This window comes from Salvelinus alpinus, chromosome 6 (genome assembly GCF_045679555.1).
Source record: "Salvelinus alpinus chromosome 6, SLU_Salpinus.1, whole genome shotgun sequence".
Lineage (NCBI taxonomy): Eukaryota > Metazoa > Chordata > Actinopteri > Salmoniformes > Salmonidae > Salvelinus > Salvelinus alpinus.
Window position 1 is genome coordinate 95,526,589 of NC_092091.1, and position 16,392 is coordinate 95,542,980.

At 41.3% G+C, this 16,392-nt stretch overlaps 1 protein-coding gene across 8 annotated transcripts in view; it reads left to right on the plus strand.

The window, feature by feature from the left end:
• Window positions 1-935: 935 nt before the first annotated feature.
• The window catches only part of rhoh (ras homolog family member H), a 15,486-nt gene continuing 29 nt past the window's right edge, over window positions 936-16,392 (plus strand). The window contains exons 1-7 of one of the 8 annotated variants that reach the window (XM_071408432.1): window positions 936-1,847; window positions 5,488-5,604; window positions 7,141-7,183; window positions 7,307-7,349; window positions 7,411-7,828; window positions 12,479-12,628; window positions 15,863-16,392. The exon at window positions 15,863-16,392 is cut by the window's right edge and continues 29 nt beyond it. In XM_071408432.1, the coding sequence (XP_071264533.1) occupies window positions 7,664-7,828; window positions 12,479-12,628; window positions 15,863-16,135 (588 nt within the window). In that variant the 5' untranslated portion in view covers window positions 936-1,847; window positions 5,488-5,604; window positions 7,141-7,183; window positions 7,307-7,349; window positions 7,411-7,663 and the 3' untranslated portion in view covers window positions 16,136-16,392. Of the gene's footprint in view, window positions 1,848-5,487; window positions 5,605-7,058; window positions 7,829-12,478; window positions 12,629-15,862 lie in introns of those variants that run through there. The other 7 variants (XM_071408428.1, XM_071408429.1, XM_071408427.1 and 4 more) reach the window with 7 other exon arrangements.

Here is a 16,392-nt window from a genome sequence, read left to right on the forward strand (position 1 = left end):
GGTTAGGGACTGACTCCTAAAAGGGTTAGGGACTGACTCCTAAAAGGGGTAGGGACTGACTCCTAAAAGGGGTAGGGACTGACTCCTAAAAGGGGTAGGGACTGACTCCTAAAAGGGGTAGGGACTGACTCCTAAAAGGGTTAGGGACTGACTCCTAAAAGGGGTAGGGACTGACTCCTAAAAGGGGTAGGGACTGACTCCTAAAAGGGAATTCTAGGCTACCAAAGGAAAGGCTATATTTTTATATTCATAATTGTTGATCATTTTCTTATGTATTTTTTTTTTACAAATTATATTTCAATAAAGAATATTGTCTGTTCACTTTTGTTATATAATCAAATCAATTCTGTCACAGTGTGTTTTTTGTTGTTGGCAACCAGTTTCTCTTTATGTAGTGTTGTCTCTCTTGTTGTGATGTGCGTTTTCTCCTATATGTATATTGTATTTATATTTTTAATCGCAGGGCCTCGTCCCCGCAGGAGGCCGTTTGCCTTTTGGTAGGCCTTCATTGTAAATAATAATTTGTTATTTTAACTGACCTTCCTAGTTAAATAAAGGTGATATAATAAAATCAGGTGTTAGCGTGGCAGCATCCGTTGATCTGCTCCTTCCCCCATCCCCCCTTAACGCTCTCGTCTCGATGTGTATCCCCCCCATACCGGCGTGGGAAGGAACGGTTCATCTGACTCACGGGCTGCGTTCAGTACATTTTGACGTTTCTAGAACGTGTAATTGAACGGAAACGGTGCTGTACTGAACGGGGATGTTGTTCACTCATTGCTTGAAGCCACAACCACCAAAACGTACCGCAAAAGTTCCGTTCAATAACGTTTTGTGGAAACGTGTCCTACAGTACAAATAGTGCCGGAACGTGCCGTTCAAGAGAACTGAACGGCACCCTACGGTGTCGGTAATTTCTCACTACTTTCCTTTCGATAAACATGACGCACAATTGTTCGTTCCATAACAAGTCGACTCATAGTCATGACGGAGAACCTTTTGACAAAATAGTTAATATACCCCGTTTACGTCTACAGAGAATGCTAGGGTCCTTTTCTCAATTGACAATAACAACTCTTGTTTGTCGTTATGAGGCTACACGCCACATTTTATATGTAAACAGATTAACTCCAAGCTACTGCGTAAAGTCTGTCGTTATGAGGCTACACGCCACGTTTTATATGTAAACAAATTAACTCCAAGCTACTGCGTAAAGTCTGTCGTTATGAGGCTACACGCCACGTTTTATATGTAACAAATTAACTCCAAGCTACTGCGTAAAGTCTGTCGTTATGAGGCTACACGCCACGTTTTATATGTAACAAATTAACTCCAAGCTACTGCGTAAAGTCTGTCGTTATGAGGCTACACGCCACGTTTTATATGTAACAAATGAACTCCACGCTACTGCGTAAAGTTGGCTATCGAAGCGATCAAAATCAACAGCTGCTTTGTGAGTTAGAGAGACGCTGAAATACTAAGAACAGAAGCGAAACGGCATCAACACCCCTTCTCCACACTCAACAAACGGATGCTGTTGGTGAGATGAGAGAGAGAGAGAGAGAGCGCATCTCATTTCCCACTCCACCGTTTATTGTAAAGAGAGTAGCAAGCTGTGTAGTAACGTGTATAAGTAGTTGTGTGCATATAGAATAATTAGGCTATTTAATTTCGCTTTAAGTAGTATTTATAAAGTAGCCTAATGTATATACCGTAAAAAAAAAAACGTTACTTTTTACCGAGGCACCCAACCGTCTCCGAGTCAAAAAAATGCTTTGAGCAGAAGCGTAGCATCCGCCCGTTGCTATCACGAAGACAGGCTGCGGGTTCTACGCCTGACAACCACGGTGAGTTATCTTTGTTCTATTCCTCTTGTCTAAGAGAAGTAACAAAGTTCGTTTTTTCATGTCTTTTTGTTTTAATCCAGCCAGAATGGCCTAATTTAATATGAGCCTACTAGATACATTGATGTATTGGGAGAGTCACAGAAAAGCATCGTTATCCAATTTGGCATTTCGTATTCATTGTTTAAACCAATAGTTCTACCCCCCCAAAAAATGTATTATCCAATTTTAACTATTTGAATCTCAATAAAATGATAAACGACAAAACATTAATCTCTTACATTTGGTTTCACATAAATCTGGTCTATTTTAATGGCTAAAGTTGAGTTTATTAGGCCTAGACACGCTTCTAGACAGTCGTGATGTGGGGGTAAAGTAGGTTAAAACAAAATGTCAGTTATCAGGGTTGAAGAATCTGAGCTTTTCAACCCTTCACGTGGGTAGATGTTGTTTGAATAGCCCCTTTAAAACTCTCTAATCTATTGTCTTTTATAAAGTCATGAGGAATGGTGTCAATCTTTTAAACAAAACACAGGCATTCGCAATGTGAATAACAGTACCGTTATATCCTTCCTACACCTTTTAATAGAGGATCAGTTGGTTTCAAGACGAGCACACCTTCAGTCTGTTGTGGTCTGGGCCCCGTGGGGCTGCCTCTGCTGTGTAGGGAGAGTAGTTAGGAGTCTAGTCAGACCTTCAGTCTGTTGTGGTCTGGGCCCCGGGGGGCTGCCACTGCTGTGTAGGGAGAGTAGTTAGGAGTCTAGTCAGACCTTCAGTCTGTTGTGGTCTGGGCCCCGTGGGGGGGGGGGGGGGGGGCTGCCACTGCTGTGTAGGGAGAGTAGTTAGGAGTCTAGTCACACCTTCAGTCTGTTGTGGTCTGCGCCCGGGGGGGCTGCCACTGCTGTGTAGGGAGAGTAGTTAGGAGTCTAGTCACACCTTCAGTCTGTTGTGGTCTGGGCCCCGTGGGGGGGGGGGGGGCTGCCACTGCTGTGTAGGGAGAGTAGTTAGGAGTCTAGTTAGACCTTCAGTCTGTTGTGGTCTGGGCCCGGGGGGGCTGCCACTGCTGTGTAGGGAGAGTAGTTAGGAGTCTAGTCACACCTTCAGTCTGTTGTGGTCTGGGCCCCGTGGGGGGGGGGGGGGGCTGCCACTGCTGTGTAGGGAGAGTAGTTAGGAGTCTAGTTAGACCTTCAGTCTGTTGTGGTCTGGGCCCCGGGGGGGGTGCCACTGCTGTGTAGGGAGAGTAGTTAGGAGTCTAGTCAGACCTTCAGTCTGTTGTGGTCTGGGCCCCGTGGGGGCTGCCACTGCTGTGTAGGGAGAGTAGTTAGGAGTCTAGTCACACCTTCAGTCTGTTGTGGTCTGGGCCCCGTGGGGGGGGGGGGGGGCTGCCACTGCTGTGTAGGGAGAGTAGTTAGGAGTCTAGTTAGACCTTCAGTCTGTTGTGGTCTGGGCCCCGGGGGGGGTGCCACTGCTGTGTAGGGAGAGTAGTTAGGAGTCTAGTCAGACCTTCAGTCTGTTGTGGTCTGGGCCCCGTGGGGGCTGCCACTGCTGTGTAGGGAGAGTAGTTAGGAGTCTAGTCAGACCTTCAGTCTGTTGTGGTCTGGGCCCCGGGGGGGCTGCCACTGCTGTGTAGGGAGAGTAGTTAGGAGTCTAGTTAGACCTTCAGTCTGTTGTGGTCTGCGCCCGGGGGGGCTGCCACTGCTGTGTAGGGAGAGTAGTTAGGAGTCTAGTCACACCTTCAGTCTGTTGTGGTCTGGGCCCCGTGGGGGGGGGGGGGGGGGCTGCCACTGCTGTGTAGGGAGAGTAGTTAGGAGTCTAGTTAGACCTTCAGTCTGTTGTGGTCTGGGCCCCGGGGGGGGTGCCACTGCTGTGTAGGGAGAGTAGTTAGGAGTCTAGTCAGACCTTCAGTCTGTTGTGGTCTGGGCCCCGTGGGGGGGGGCTGCCACTGCTGTGTAGGGAGAGTAGTTAGGAGTCGAGTTAATAACCTAATCTATGGGTCGGTGCTGTCTAGTTAATAACCTAATCTATGGGTCGGTGCTGTCTAGTTAATAACCTAATCTATGGGTCGGTGCTGTCTAGTTAATAACCTAATCTATGGGTCGGTGCTGTCTAGTTAATAACCTAATCTATGGGTCGGTGCTGTCTAGTTAATAACCTAATCTATGGGTCGGTGCTGTCTAGTTAATAACCTAATCTATGGGTCGGTGCTGTCTAGTTAATAACCTAATCTATGGGTCGGTGCTTTCTAGTTAATAACCTAATCTATGGGTCGGTGCTGTCTAGTTAATAACCTAATCTATGGGTCGGTGCTGTCTAGTTAATAACCTAATCTATGGGTCGGTGCTGTGTAGTTAATAACCTAATCTATGGGTCGGTGCTGTCTAGTTAATAACCTAATCTATGGGTCGGTGCTGTCTAGTTAATAACCTAATCTATGGGTCGGTGCTGTCTAGTTAATAACCTAATCTATGGGTCGGTGCTGTCTAGTTAATAACCTAATCTATGGGTCGGTGCTGTCTAGTTAATAACCTAATCTATGGGTCGGTGCTGTCTAGTTAATAACCTAATCTATGGGTCGGTGCTGTCTAGTTAATAACCTAATCTATGGGTCGGTGCTGTCTAGTTAATAACCTAATCTATGGGTCGGTGCTGTCTAGTTAATAACCTAATCTATGGGTCGGTGCTGTCTAGTTAATAACCTAATCTATGGGTCGGTGCTGTCTAGTTAATAACCTAATCTATGGGTCGGTGCTGTCTAGTTAATAACCTAAATCTATGGGTCGGTGCTGTCTAGTTAATAACCTAATCTATGGGTCGGTGCTGTCTAGTTAATAACCTAATCTATGGGTCGGTGCTGTCTAGTTAATAACCTAATCTATGGGTCGGTGCTGTCTAGTTAATAACCTAAATCTATGGGTCGGTGCTGTCTAGTTAATAACCTAATCTATGGGTCGGTGCTGTCTAGTTAATAACCTAATCTATGGGTCGGTGCTGTCTAGTTAATAACCTAATCTATGGGTCGGTGCTGTCTAGTTAATAACCTAAATCTATGGGTCGGTGCTGTCCAGTTAATAACCTAATCTATGGGTCGGTGCTGTCCTCACTTCCTCATACATGGCCGGGTCACTACGGAGAGGAGGAGGTACATGCTCAGCTTTTCTCTGTAAATTTAAATGTCAAGTCAATCACATTTATTTTATGTAGTCCATTTTTCTTTTTACATCAGCAGATTGTCACAGTGTATTACAGTTTATATAACAGTCTAACTTTACGTCCGTCCCCTCGCCCCGACCCCGACCCGGGCGCGAACCAGGGACCCTCTGCACACATCAACAACAGTCACCCACGAAGCATCGTTACCCATCGCTCCACAAAAGCCGCGGCCCTTGCAGAGCAAAGGGGAACCACTACTTCAAGGTCTCAGAGCGAGTGACGTCACCGATTGAAAGGCTATTAGCTCGTACCACCGCTAACTAGCTAGCCATTTCACATCCGTTACACATATATGCAGCCTAAAGCTGAATCTGATGTGTTTTAGTGCAGGGCTGGAACAAAAACCTGCACTCTTAGTAGCTCTCCTTTTATTAGAGCCCCCCCCCTCCTCTCACGAGTCAACAATGTCCTCATCAGATAATGTCCTCCACAGCTTGCTCCCGTACGCCGGGCCCTGATTGGATGGAATTACCGCCTGTGACGTCAGGTGACCTCGATTGATCGCAGGAGGCGGAGCCTGGTGTCATCTCCGTGGAGTACACACAGAGAAGTAAGTGAAGATGAACTGAGAGAGACGGGGAGAGAGATAGAGACAGACGGGGGGAGAGAGAGAGAGGTGTAGAGAGAGAGGTGTAGAGAGAGAGAGGTAGAGACAGACGGGGGAGAGAGCTGTGTAGAGAGAGAGAGGTGTAGAGAGAGAGAGAGAGACAGACAGGGGGAGAGAGCTGTGTAGAGAGAGAGAGGTGTAGAGAGAGAGATGTAGAGAGAGAGAGAGAGAGAGGTATAGAGAGAGAGAGAGGTGTAGAGAGAGAGAGAGAGAGAGAGAGAGGTGTAGAGAGAGAGAGAGAGACAGACGGGGGGAGAGAGCTGTGTAGAGAGAGAGAGGTGTAGAGAGAGAGATGTAGAGAGAGAGAGAGAGAGAGAGAGAGAGAGGTATAGAGAGAGAGAGAGGTGTAGAGAGAGAGGTGTAGAGAGAGAGAGAGAGAGAGAGAGAGGTGTAGAGCGAGAGAGAGGTGTAGAGCGAGAGAGAGGTGTAGAGCGAGAGAGATGTAGAGAGAGAGAGATGTAGAGAGAGAGAGAGGTGTAGAGAGAGAGCGAGTGTGTAGAGAGAGAGAGAGGTGTGTGTAGAGAGAGAGAGAGGTGTGTGTAGAGAGAGAGAGATGTGTGTGTAGAGAGAGAGAGATGTGTAGAGAGAGAGAGAGGTGTAGAGAGAGAGAGAGGTGTAGAGAGAGAGCGAGTGTGTAGAGAGAGAGCGAGTGTGTAGAGAGAGAGAGAGATGTAGAGAGAGAGAGATGTGTGTGTAGAGAGAGAGAGTGTGTAGAGAGAGAGAGAGGTGTGTGTAGAGAGAGAGAGAGGTGTAGAGAGAGAGCGAGTGTGTAGAGAGAGAGAGAGGTGTGTGTAGAGAGAGAGAGAGGTGTGTGTAGAGAGAGAGAGAGGTGTAGAGAGAGAGCGAGTGTGTAGAGAGAGAGAGAGGTGTGTGTAGAGAGAGAGAGAGGTGTGTGTAGAGAGAGAGAGAGGTGTGTGTAGAGAGAGAGAGATGTGTGTGTAGAGAGAGAGAGATGTGTAGAGAGAGAGCGAGTGTGTAGAGAGAGAGAGAGGTGTGTGTAGAGAGAGAGCGAGTGTGTAGAGAGAGAGCGAGTGTGTAGAGAGAGAGAGAGCTGTGTGTAGAGAGAGAGAGATGTGTGTGTAGAGAGAGAGAGAGCGAGAGGTGTGTGTAGAGAGAGAGAGGTGTGTGTAGAGAGAGATGTGTGTGTAGAGAGAGAGAGAGGTGTGTGTAGAGAGAGAGAGATGTGTGTGTGTAGAGGGAGAGAGAGAGAGAGAGAGGTGTGTGTGTAGAGGGAGACAGAGCGAAAGCCATATAAAGACAGAGCCCTTCAGCTTCTCCACTGTAGCAGTGAGTAGAGCCAGGAAACACTCTGTGGTGAGAGAGAGACATGTAGTTGGCATCATGACTCCACACACCAGGCGACCACCAGCCCTGATCTCATCCCTCCTCTACTTCAGGACTACAACACCCCCTTAAAGAACTACAACCCCCACACACGAGGTGACCACAACCCCTGATCTCAACCCTCCTCTATTTCAGGACTACAACATCTCCATAAAGAACTACAACCCCCACACACGAGGTGATCACAACCCCCTGATCTCATCCCTCCTCTATTTCAGGACTACAACATCCCCTTAAAGAACTACAACCCCCACACACCAGGTGATCACAACCCCCTGATCTCATCCCTCCTCTATTTCAGGACTACAACATCTCCCTAAAGAACTACAACCCCCACAGAGACGGTGACCACCATCCCTATGGACCTTCTCACAACCCCCTGATCTCATCCCTCCTCTACTTCAGGACTACAACATCTCCCTTAAAGAACTACAACCCCCACGGAGACGGTGACCACCATCCCTATGGACCTTCTCACAACCCCCTGATCTCAACCCTCCTCTACTTCAGGACTACAACATCCCCCTAAAGAACTACAACCCCCACAGAGACGGTGACCACCATCACTATGGACGTCACAACCCCCTGAGCTCCACAGGACTACAACTCAACATCTCCCTAAAGGACTACAACCCCCAGGGTTCTGAGCGGAGCAGCCATGAGCGCAGGAGAGGAGACCCAGGTGAAGTGTGTGCTGGTCGGGGACAGTGCCGTTGGGAAGACGGCCCTTCTGGTTCGCTTCACCTCAGAGACGTTCCCTGACTGCTACAAACCAACCGTGTACGAGAACACTGGAGTAGAAGTCTTCATGGACGGGGCTCCGGTATGAATAATACACTTTACGTCATTTACCTACTACAATAATATACTTTACGTCATTTACCTACTACAATAATACACTTTACATCATTTAACTACTACACTTTACATCATTTAACTACTACAATAATACACTTTACATCATTTAACTACTACAATAATACACTTTACATCATTTAACTACTACAATAAAACACTTTACATCATTTAACTACTACAATAATACACTTTACGTCATTTAACTACTACAATAATACACTTTACATTGTTTAACTACTACAATAAAACACTTTACATAATTTAACTACTACAATAATACACTTTACATCATTTAACTACTACAATAAAACACTTTACATCATTTAACTACTACAATAATACACTTTACATCATTTAACTACTACAATAATACACTTTACATCGTTTAACTACTACAATAAAACACTTTACATCATTTAACTACTACAATAATACACTTTACATCATTTAACTACTACACTAATACACTTTACATCGTTTACCTTCTACAATAATACACTTTACATCATTTAACTACTACAATAATATACTTTACGTAATTTACCTACTACAATAATACACTTTACATCATTTAACTACTACAATAATACACTTTACATCATTTAACTACTACAATAATACACTTTACATCATTTAACTACTACAATAATACACTTTACATCATTTAACTACTACAGTAATACACTTTACATCATTTAACTACTACAATAATACACTTTACATCATTTAACTACTACAATATTACACTTTACACTTTATATCATTTAACTACTACAATAATACACTTTACATCATTTACCTACTACAATAATACACTTTACATCATTTAACTACTACACTTTACATAATTTAACTACTACAATAATACACTTTACATCATTTAACTACCACAATAATACACTTTACATCATTTAACTACTACAATAATACACTTTACATCATTTAACTACTACAATAATACACTTTACATCATTTAACTACTACAATAATACACTTTACATCATTTAACTACTACAATAATACACTTTACATCATTTAACTACCACAATAATACACTTTACATCATTTAACTACTACAATAATACACTTTACATCATTTAACTACTACAATAATACACTTTACATCATTTAACTACTACAATAATACACTTTACATCATTTAACTACTACAATAATACACTTTACATCATTTAACTACTACAATAATACACTTTACATCATTTAACTACTACAATAATACACTTTACATCATTTAACTACTACAATAATACACTTTACATCATTTACCTACTACAATATTACACTTTACATCATTTAACTACTACAATAATACACTTTACATAATTTACCTACTACAATAATACACTTTACATCATTTAACTACTACAATAATACACTTTACATCATTTACCTACTACAATATTACACTTTACATCATTTAACTACTACAATAATACACTTTACATCGTTTAACTACTACAATAATACATTTTACATCATTTAACTACTACAGTAATACACTTTACATCATTTAACTACTACACTTTACATCATTTAACTACTACAATAATACACTTTACATCATTTAACTACTACAATAATATACTTTACATCATTTAACTACTACAATAAAACACTTTACATCATTTAACTACTACACTTTACATCATTTAACTACTACAATAATACGCTTTACATCATTTAACTACTACAATAAAACACTTTACATCTTTTAACTACTACAATAATATACTTTACATCATTTAACTACTACAATAATATACTTTACATCATTTAACTACTACAATAAAACACTTTACATCATTTAACTACTACACTTTACATCATTTAACTACTACAATAATACGCTTTACATCATTTAACTACTACAATAAAACACTTTACATCATTTAACTACTACACTTTACATCATTTAACTACTACAATAATACATTTGACATCATTTAACTACTACAATAATATACTTTACATCATTTAACTACTACAATAATATACTTTACATCATTTAACTACTACAATAATACACTTTACATCATTTAACTATTACAATAATATACTTTACATCATTTAACTACTACAATAATACACTTTACATAATTTACCTACTACAATATTACACTTTACATCATTTAACTACTACAATAATACACTTTACATCATTTAACTACTACAATAATATACTTTACATCATTTAACTTCTACACTAATACACTTTACATCATTTACCTACTACAATAATACACTTTACATCATTTAACTACTACAATAATATACTTTACATCATTTAACTACTACAATAATATACTTTACGTCATTTAACTACTACAATAATATACTTTACGTCATTTAACTACTACAATAATACACTTTACATCATTTACCTACTACAATAATACACTTTACATCATTTAACTACTACAATAATATACTTTACATCATTTAACTACTACAATAATATACTTTACGTCATTTAACTACTACAATAATATACTTTACGTCATTTAACTACTACAATAATACACTTTACGTCATTTAACTACTACAATAATACACTTTACGTCATTTAACTACTACAATAATACACTTTACATCATTTAACTACTACAATAATACATTTTACATCATTTAACTACTACAGTAATACACTTTACATCATTTAACTACTACACTTTACATCATTTAACTACTACAATAATACACTTTACATCATTTAACTACTACAATAATATACTTTACATCATTTAACTTCTACACTAATACACTTTACATCATTTACCTACTACAATAATACACTTTACATCATTTACCTACTACAATATTACACTTTACATCATTTACCTACTACAATAATATACTTTACGTCATTTAACTACTACAATAATACACTTTACATCATTTAACTACTACAATAATACATTTTACATCATTTAACTACTACAATAATATACTTTACATCATTTAACTACTACAGTAATACACTTTACATCATTTAACTACTACACTTTACATCATTTAACTACTACAATAATACACTTTACATCATTTAACTACTACAATAATATACTTTACATCATTTAACTTCTACACTAATACACTTTACATAATTTACCTACTACAATAATACACTTTACATCGTTTAACTACTACAATAATACACTTTACACTTTACATCATTTAACTACTACAATAATACACTTTACATCATTTAACTACTACAATAATACACTTTACATCATTTAACTACTACAATAATACACTTTACATCATTTAACTACTACAATAATACACTTTACATCATTTAACTACTACAATAATACACTTTACATCATTTAACTACTACAATAATACACTTTACACTTTACATCATTTAACTACTACAATAATACACTTTACATCATTTAACTACTACAATAATACACTTTACATCATTTAACTACTACAATAATACACTTTACACTTTACATCATTTAACTACTACAATAATACACTTTACATCATTTAACTACTACAATAATACACTTTACATCATTTAACTACTACAATAATACACTTTACATCATTTAACTACTACAATAATACACTTTACACTTTACATCATTTAACTACTACAATAATACACTTTACATCATTTAACTACTACAATAATACACTTTACATCATTTAACTACTACAATAATACACTTTACATCATTTAACTACTACAGTAATACACTTTACATCATTTAACTACTACACTTTACATCATTTAACTACTACAATAATACACTTTACATCATTTAACTACTACAATAATATACTTTACATCATTTAACTTCTACACTAATACACTTTACATAATTTACCTACTACAATAATACACTTTACATCGTTTAACTACTACAATAATACACTTTACACTTTACATCATTTAACTACTACAATAATACACTTTACATCATTTAACTACTACAATAATACACTTTACATCATTTAACTACTACACTTTACATCATTTAACTACTACAATAATACACTTTACATCATTTAACTACTACAATAATATACTTTACATCATTTAACTTCTACACTAATACACTTTACATAATTTACCTACTACAATAATACACTTTACATCGTTTAACTACTACAATAATACACTTTACACTTTACATCATTTAACTACTACAATAATACACTTTACATCATTTAACTACTACAATAATACACTTTACATCATTTAACTACTACAATAATACACTTTACATCATTTAACTACTACAATAATACACTTTACATCATTTAACTACTACAATAATACACTTTACATCATTTAACTACTACAATATTACACTTTACATCATTTAACTACTACAATATTACACTTTACATCATTTAACTACTACAATAATACACTTTACATCGTTTAACTACTACAATATTACACTTTACATCATTTAACTACTACAATAATACACTTTACATCATTTAACTACTACAATATTACACTTTACATCATTTAACTACTACAATAATACACAGTATTCAAAAAAAATCATTGAATAATTAAAACTTTTTTAAAAAGACACATTATAAAAGGTATCTGCTTACTCTCCAGATCAACCTGGGTCTGTGGGACACGGCAGGAAATGACACGTTCAGACAGATCCGTCCGATGTCCTATCAGCAGGCGGATGTGGTCCTGCTCTGCTACTCCGTGGCCAACGCCTCCTCCCTCGCCAGCGTCAAGCACAAGTGGCTGGTCGAGGTACGGGGATACCTTTTCTACTCTCTGAATTAGATCCTTCTGGAAGTGTTGTGTGTGTTTTTATTGGATGGAGAGAGGTGAAAGAGCAGAGAGAGAGGTGAAAGAGCAGAGAGAGAGGTGAAAGGTCAGAGAGAGAGGTGAAAGAGCAGAGAGAGAGGTGAAAGAGCAGAGAGAAAGGTGAAAGGTCAGAGAGAGAGGTGAAAGAGCAGAGAGAGAGGTGAAAGGTCAGAGAGAGAGGTGAAAGAGCAGAGAGAGAGGTGAAAGGTCAGAGAGAGAGGTGAAAGAGCAGAGAGAGAGGTGAAAGAGCAGAGAGAGAGGTGAAAGAGCAGAGAGAGAGGTGATAGAGCAGAGAGAGAGGTGAAAGAGCAGAGAGAGAGGTGAAAGGTCAGAGAGAGAGGTGAAAGAGCAGAGAGAGAGGTGAAAGAGCAGAGAGAAAGGTGAAAGAGCAGAGAGAAAGGTGAAAGAGCAGAGAGAGAGAGAGGTGAAAGAGCAGAGAGAGAGGTGAAAGAGCAGAGAGAGAGGTGAAAGGTCAGAGAGAGAGGTGAAAGAGCAGAGAGAGAGAGAGGTGAAAGAGCAGAGAGAGAGGTGAAAGGTCAGAGAGAGAGGTGAAAGAGCAGAGAGAGAGGTGAAAGAGCAGAGAGAGAGGTGAAAGAGCAGAGAGAGAGGTGAAAGAGCAGAGAGAGAGATGAAAGAGCAGAGAGAGAGGTGAAAGAGCAGAGAGAGAGGTGAAAGGTGAAAGAGAGAGGTGACAGAGCAGAGAGAGAGGTGAAAGAGCAGAGAGAGAGGTGAAAGAGCAGAGAGAGAGGTGAAAGAGCAGAGAGAGAGGTGAAAGAGCAGAGAGAGAGGTGAAAGAGCAGAGAGAGAGGTGAAAGGTGAGAGAGAGAGGTGACAGAGCAGAGAGAGAGGTGAAAGAGCAGAGAGAGAGGTGAAAGAGCAGAGAGAGAGGTGAAAGAGCAGAGAGAGAGGTGAAAGAGCAGAGAGAAAGGTGAAAGGTCAGAGAGAGAGGTGAAAGAGCAGAGAGAGAGGTGAAAGGTCAGAGAGAGAGGTGAAAGAGCAGAGAGAGAGGTGAAAGGTCAGAGAGAGAGGTGAAAGAGCAGAGAGAGAGGTGAAAGAGCAGAGAGAGAGAGAGGTGAAAGAGCAGAGAGAGAGGTGAAAGGTCAGAGAGAGAGGTGAAAGAGCAGAGAGAGAGGTGAAAGAGCAGAGAGAGAGGTGAAAGAGCAGAGAGAGAGAGAGGTGAAAGAGCAGAGAGAGAGGTGAAAGAGCAGAGAGAGAGGTGAAAGAGCAGAGAGAGAGGTGAAAGAGCAGAGAGAGAGGTGAAAGAGCAGAGAGAGAGGTGATAGAGCAGAGAGAGAGGTGAAAGAGCAGAGAGAGAGGTGAAAGGTCAGAGAGAGAGGTGAAAGGTCAGAGAGAGAGGTGAAAGAGCAGAGAGAAAGGTGAAAGGTCAGAGAGAGAGGTGAAAGGTCAGAGAGAGAGGTGAAAGGTCAGAGAGAGAGGTGAAAGAGCAGAGAGAGAGGTGAAAGAGCAGAGAGAGAGGTGAAAGAGCAGAGAGAGAGGTGAAAGAGCAGAGAGAGAGAGAGGTGAAAGAGCAGAGAGAGAGGTGAAAGGTCAGAGAGAGAGGTGAAAGAGCAGAGAGAGAGGTGAAAGAGCAGAGAGAGAGGTGAAAGAGCAGAGAGAGAGATGAAAGAGCAGAGAGAGAGGTGAAAGAGCAGAGAGAGAGGTGAAAGGTGAAAGAGAGAGGTGACAGAGCAGAGAGAGAGGTGAAAGAGCAGAGAGAGAGGTGAAAGAGCAGAGAGAGAGGTGAAAGAGCAGAGAGAGAGGTGAAAGGTCAGAGAGAGAGGTGAAAGAGCAGAGAGAGAGGTGAAAGGTGAGAGAGAGAGGTGACAGAGCAGAGAGAGAGGTGAAAGAGCAGAGAGAGAGGTGAAAGAGCAGAGAGAGAGGTGAAAGAGCAGAGAGAGAGGTGAAAGAGCAGAGAGAAAGGTGAAAGGTCAGAGAGAGAGGTGAAAGAGCAGAGAGAGAGGTGAAAGGTCAGAGAGAGAGGTGAAAGAGCAGAGAGAGAGGTGAAAGGTCAGAGAGAGAGGTGAAAGAGCAGAGAGAGAGGTGAAAGAGCAGAGAGAGAGAGAGGTGAAAGAGCAGAGAGAGAGGTGAAAGGTCAGAGAGAGAGGTGAAAGAGCAGAGAGAGAGGTGAAAGAGCAGAGAGAGAGGTGAAAGAGCAGAGAGAGAGTTGAAAGAGCAGAGAGAGAGGTGAAAGAGCAGAGAGAGAGGTGAAAGGTGAGAGAGAGAGGTGACAGAGCAGAGAGAGAGGTGACAGAGCAGAGAGAGAGGAGAAAGAGCAGAGAGAGAGGTGAAAGAGCAGAGAGAGAGGTGAAAGAGCAGAGAGAGAGGTGAAAGGTCAGAGAGAGAGGTGAAAGAGCAGAGAGAGGTGAAAGGTGAGAGAGAGAGGTGACAGAGCAGAGAGAGAGGTGAAAGAGCAGAGAGAGAGGTGAAAGAGCAGAGAGAGAGGTGAAAGAGCAGAGAGAGAGGTGAAAGAGCAGAGAGAGAGGTGAAAGAGCAGAGAGAGAGGTGAAAGGTCAGAGAGAGAGGTGAAACAGCAGAGAGAGAGGTGAAACAGCAGAGAGAGAGGTGAAAGGTCAGAGAGAGAGGTGAAAGGTCAGAGAGAGAGGTGAAAGAGCAGAGAGAGAGGTGAAAGAGCAGAGAGAGAGGTGAAAGAGCAGAGAGAGAGGTGAAAGGTCAGAGAGAGAGGTGAAACAGCAGTGGGGCGGATTCCAACCCGGCGCTACGTAAAACACGCTCTCCAGAGGCAGCAGCTGAGACCGCTGGACCAAACAACCTTTTATATTCTGACAGACACGTCTGAAATGATCATGGAGTCGATTCAGGAAGTAGACATTCAGGAAGTAGACATTCAGGAAGTAGACATTGGATCAGTAGTTGGATGCTTCAGTAAACTACAGATCTGATTCCCTTTTTCTTCTTCTCTCATTCAGAAGCAGTGAGAGGAAATTAGAGTTTCAGTTTACTTCCTGAGTTAACTGAATTGAAATGGAATTGAGCCCATCTCTGGCTTCATATTGTGTATCAATACATGTTTAAAACTATTTGACGATAACAAAATGGTTTCTTAAAACATTTTAATGTCATTGTAGGTGTTATGGCTTCATATTGTGTATCAATACATGTTTAAAACTATTTGACGATAACAAAATGGTTTTTTAAAACATTTTAATGTCATTGTAGGTGCGTGAGAACCTTCCTCGTGTCCCGGTGCTCGTGGTGGCCACCCAGACGGACCAGCGTGAATCCGGGCCTTACCGCGCCTCCTGCTCCTCCGCCGCCGAGGGAAAACGCCTCGCCCAGGACGTACGGGCCAAGGGATACCTGGAGTGCTCGTCGCTAGGTAACCGCGGCGTGCAGCAAGTGTTTGAGTGTGCGGTGCGGACGGCGGTGAACCAGGCCAGGAAACGGACGCGCCCACGGATGTTTGATATCAACAGCTGCACGGTGTTCTGACCTCTGACCTTTGGGGGCCTAGGTTGGGGTGGTGGTCGGTGGATACTGGAGCCTCTTACTACTGCTCTGAGATCAGGTCTCGGGCCAGTGGCGACTCAGACTCGGACTCAACACCAGGGACTTGGGACTGGACTGGCGGCTTAGGGACTCGACTACATCACTGTATCTGACTTGAACTGTTAGAGGACCTCTCTGACCCCAGGACCTGTGGTTTTGGGGGAACTCTTTAACTATTCGTTGTCCTCTCTGACCCCAGG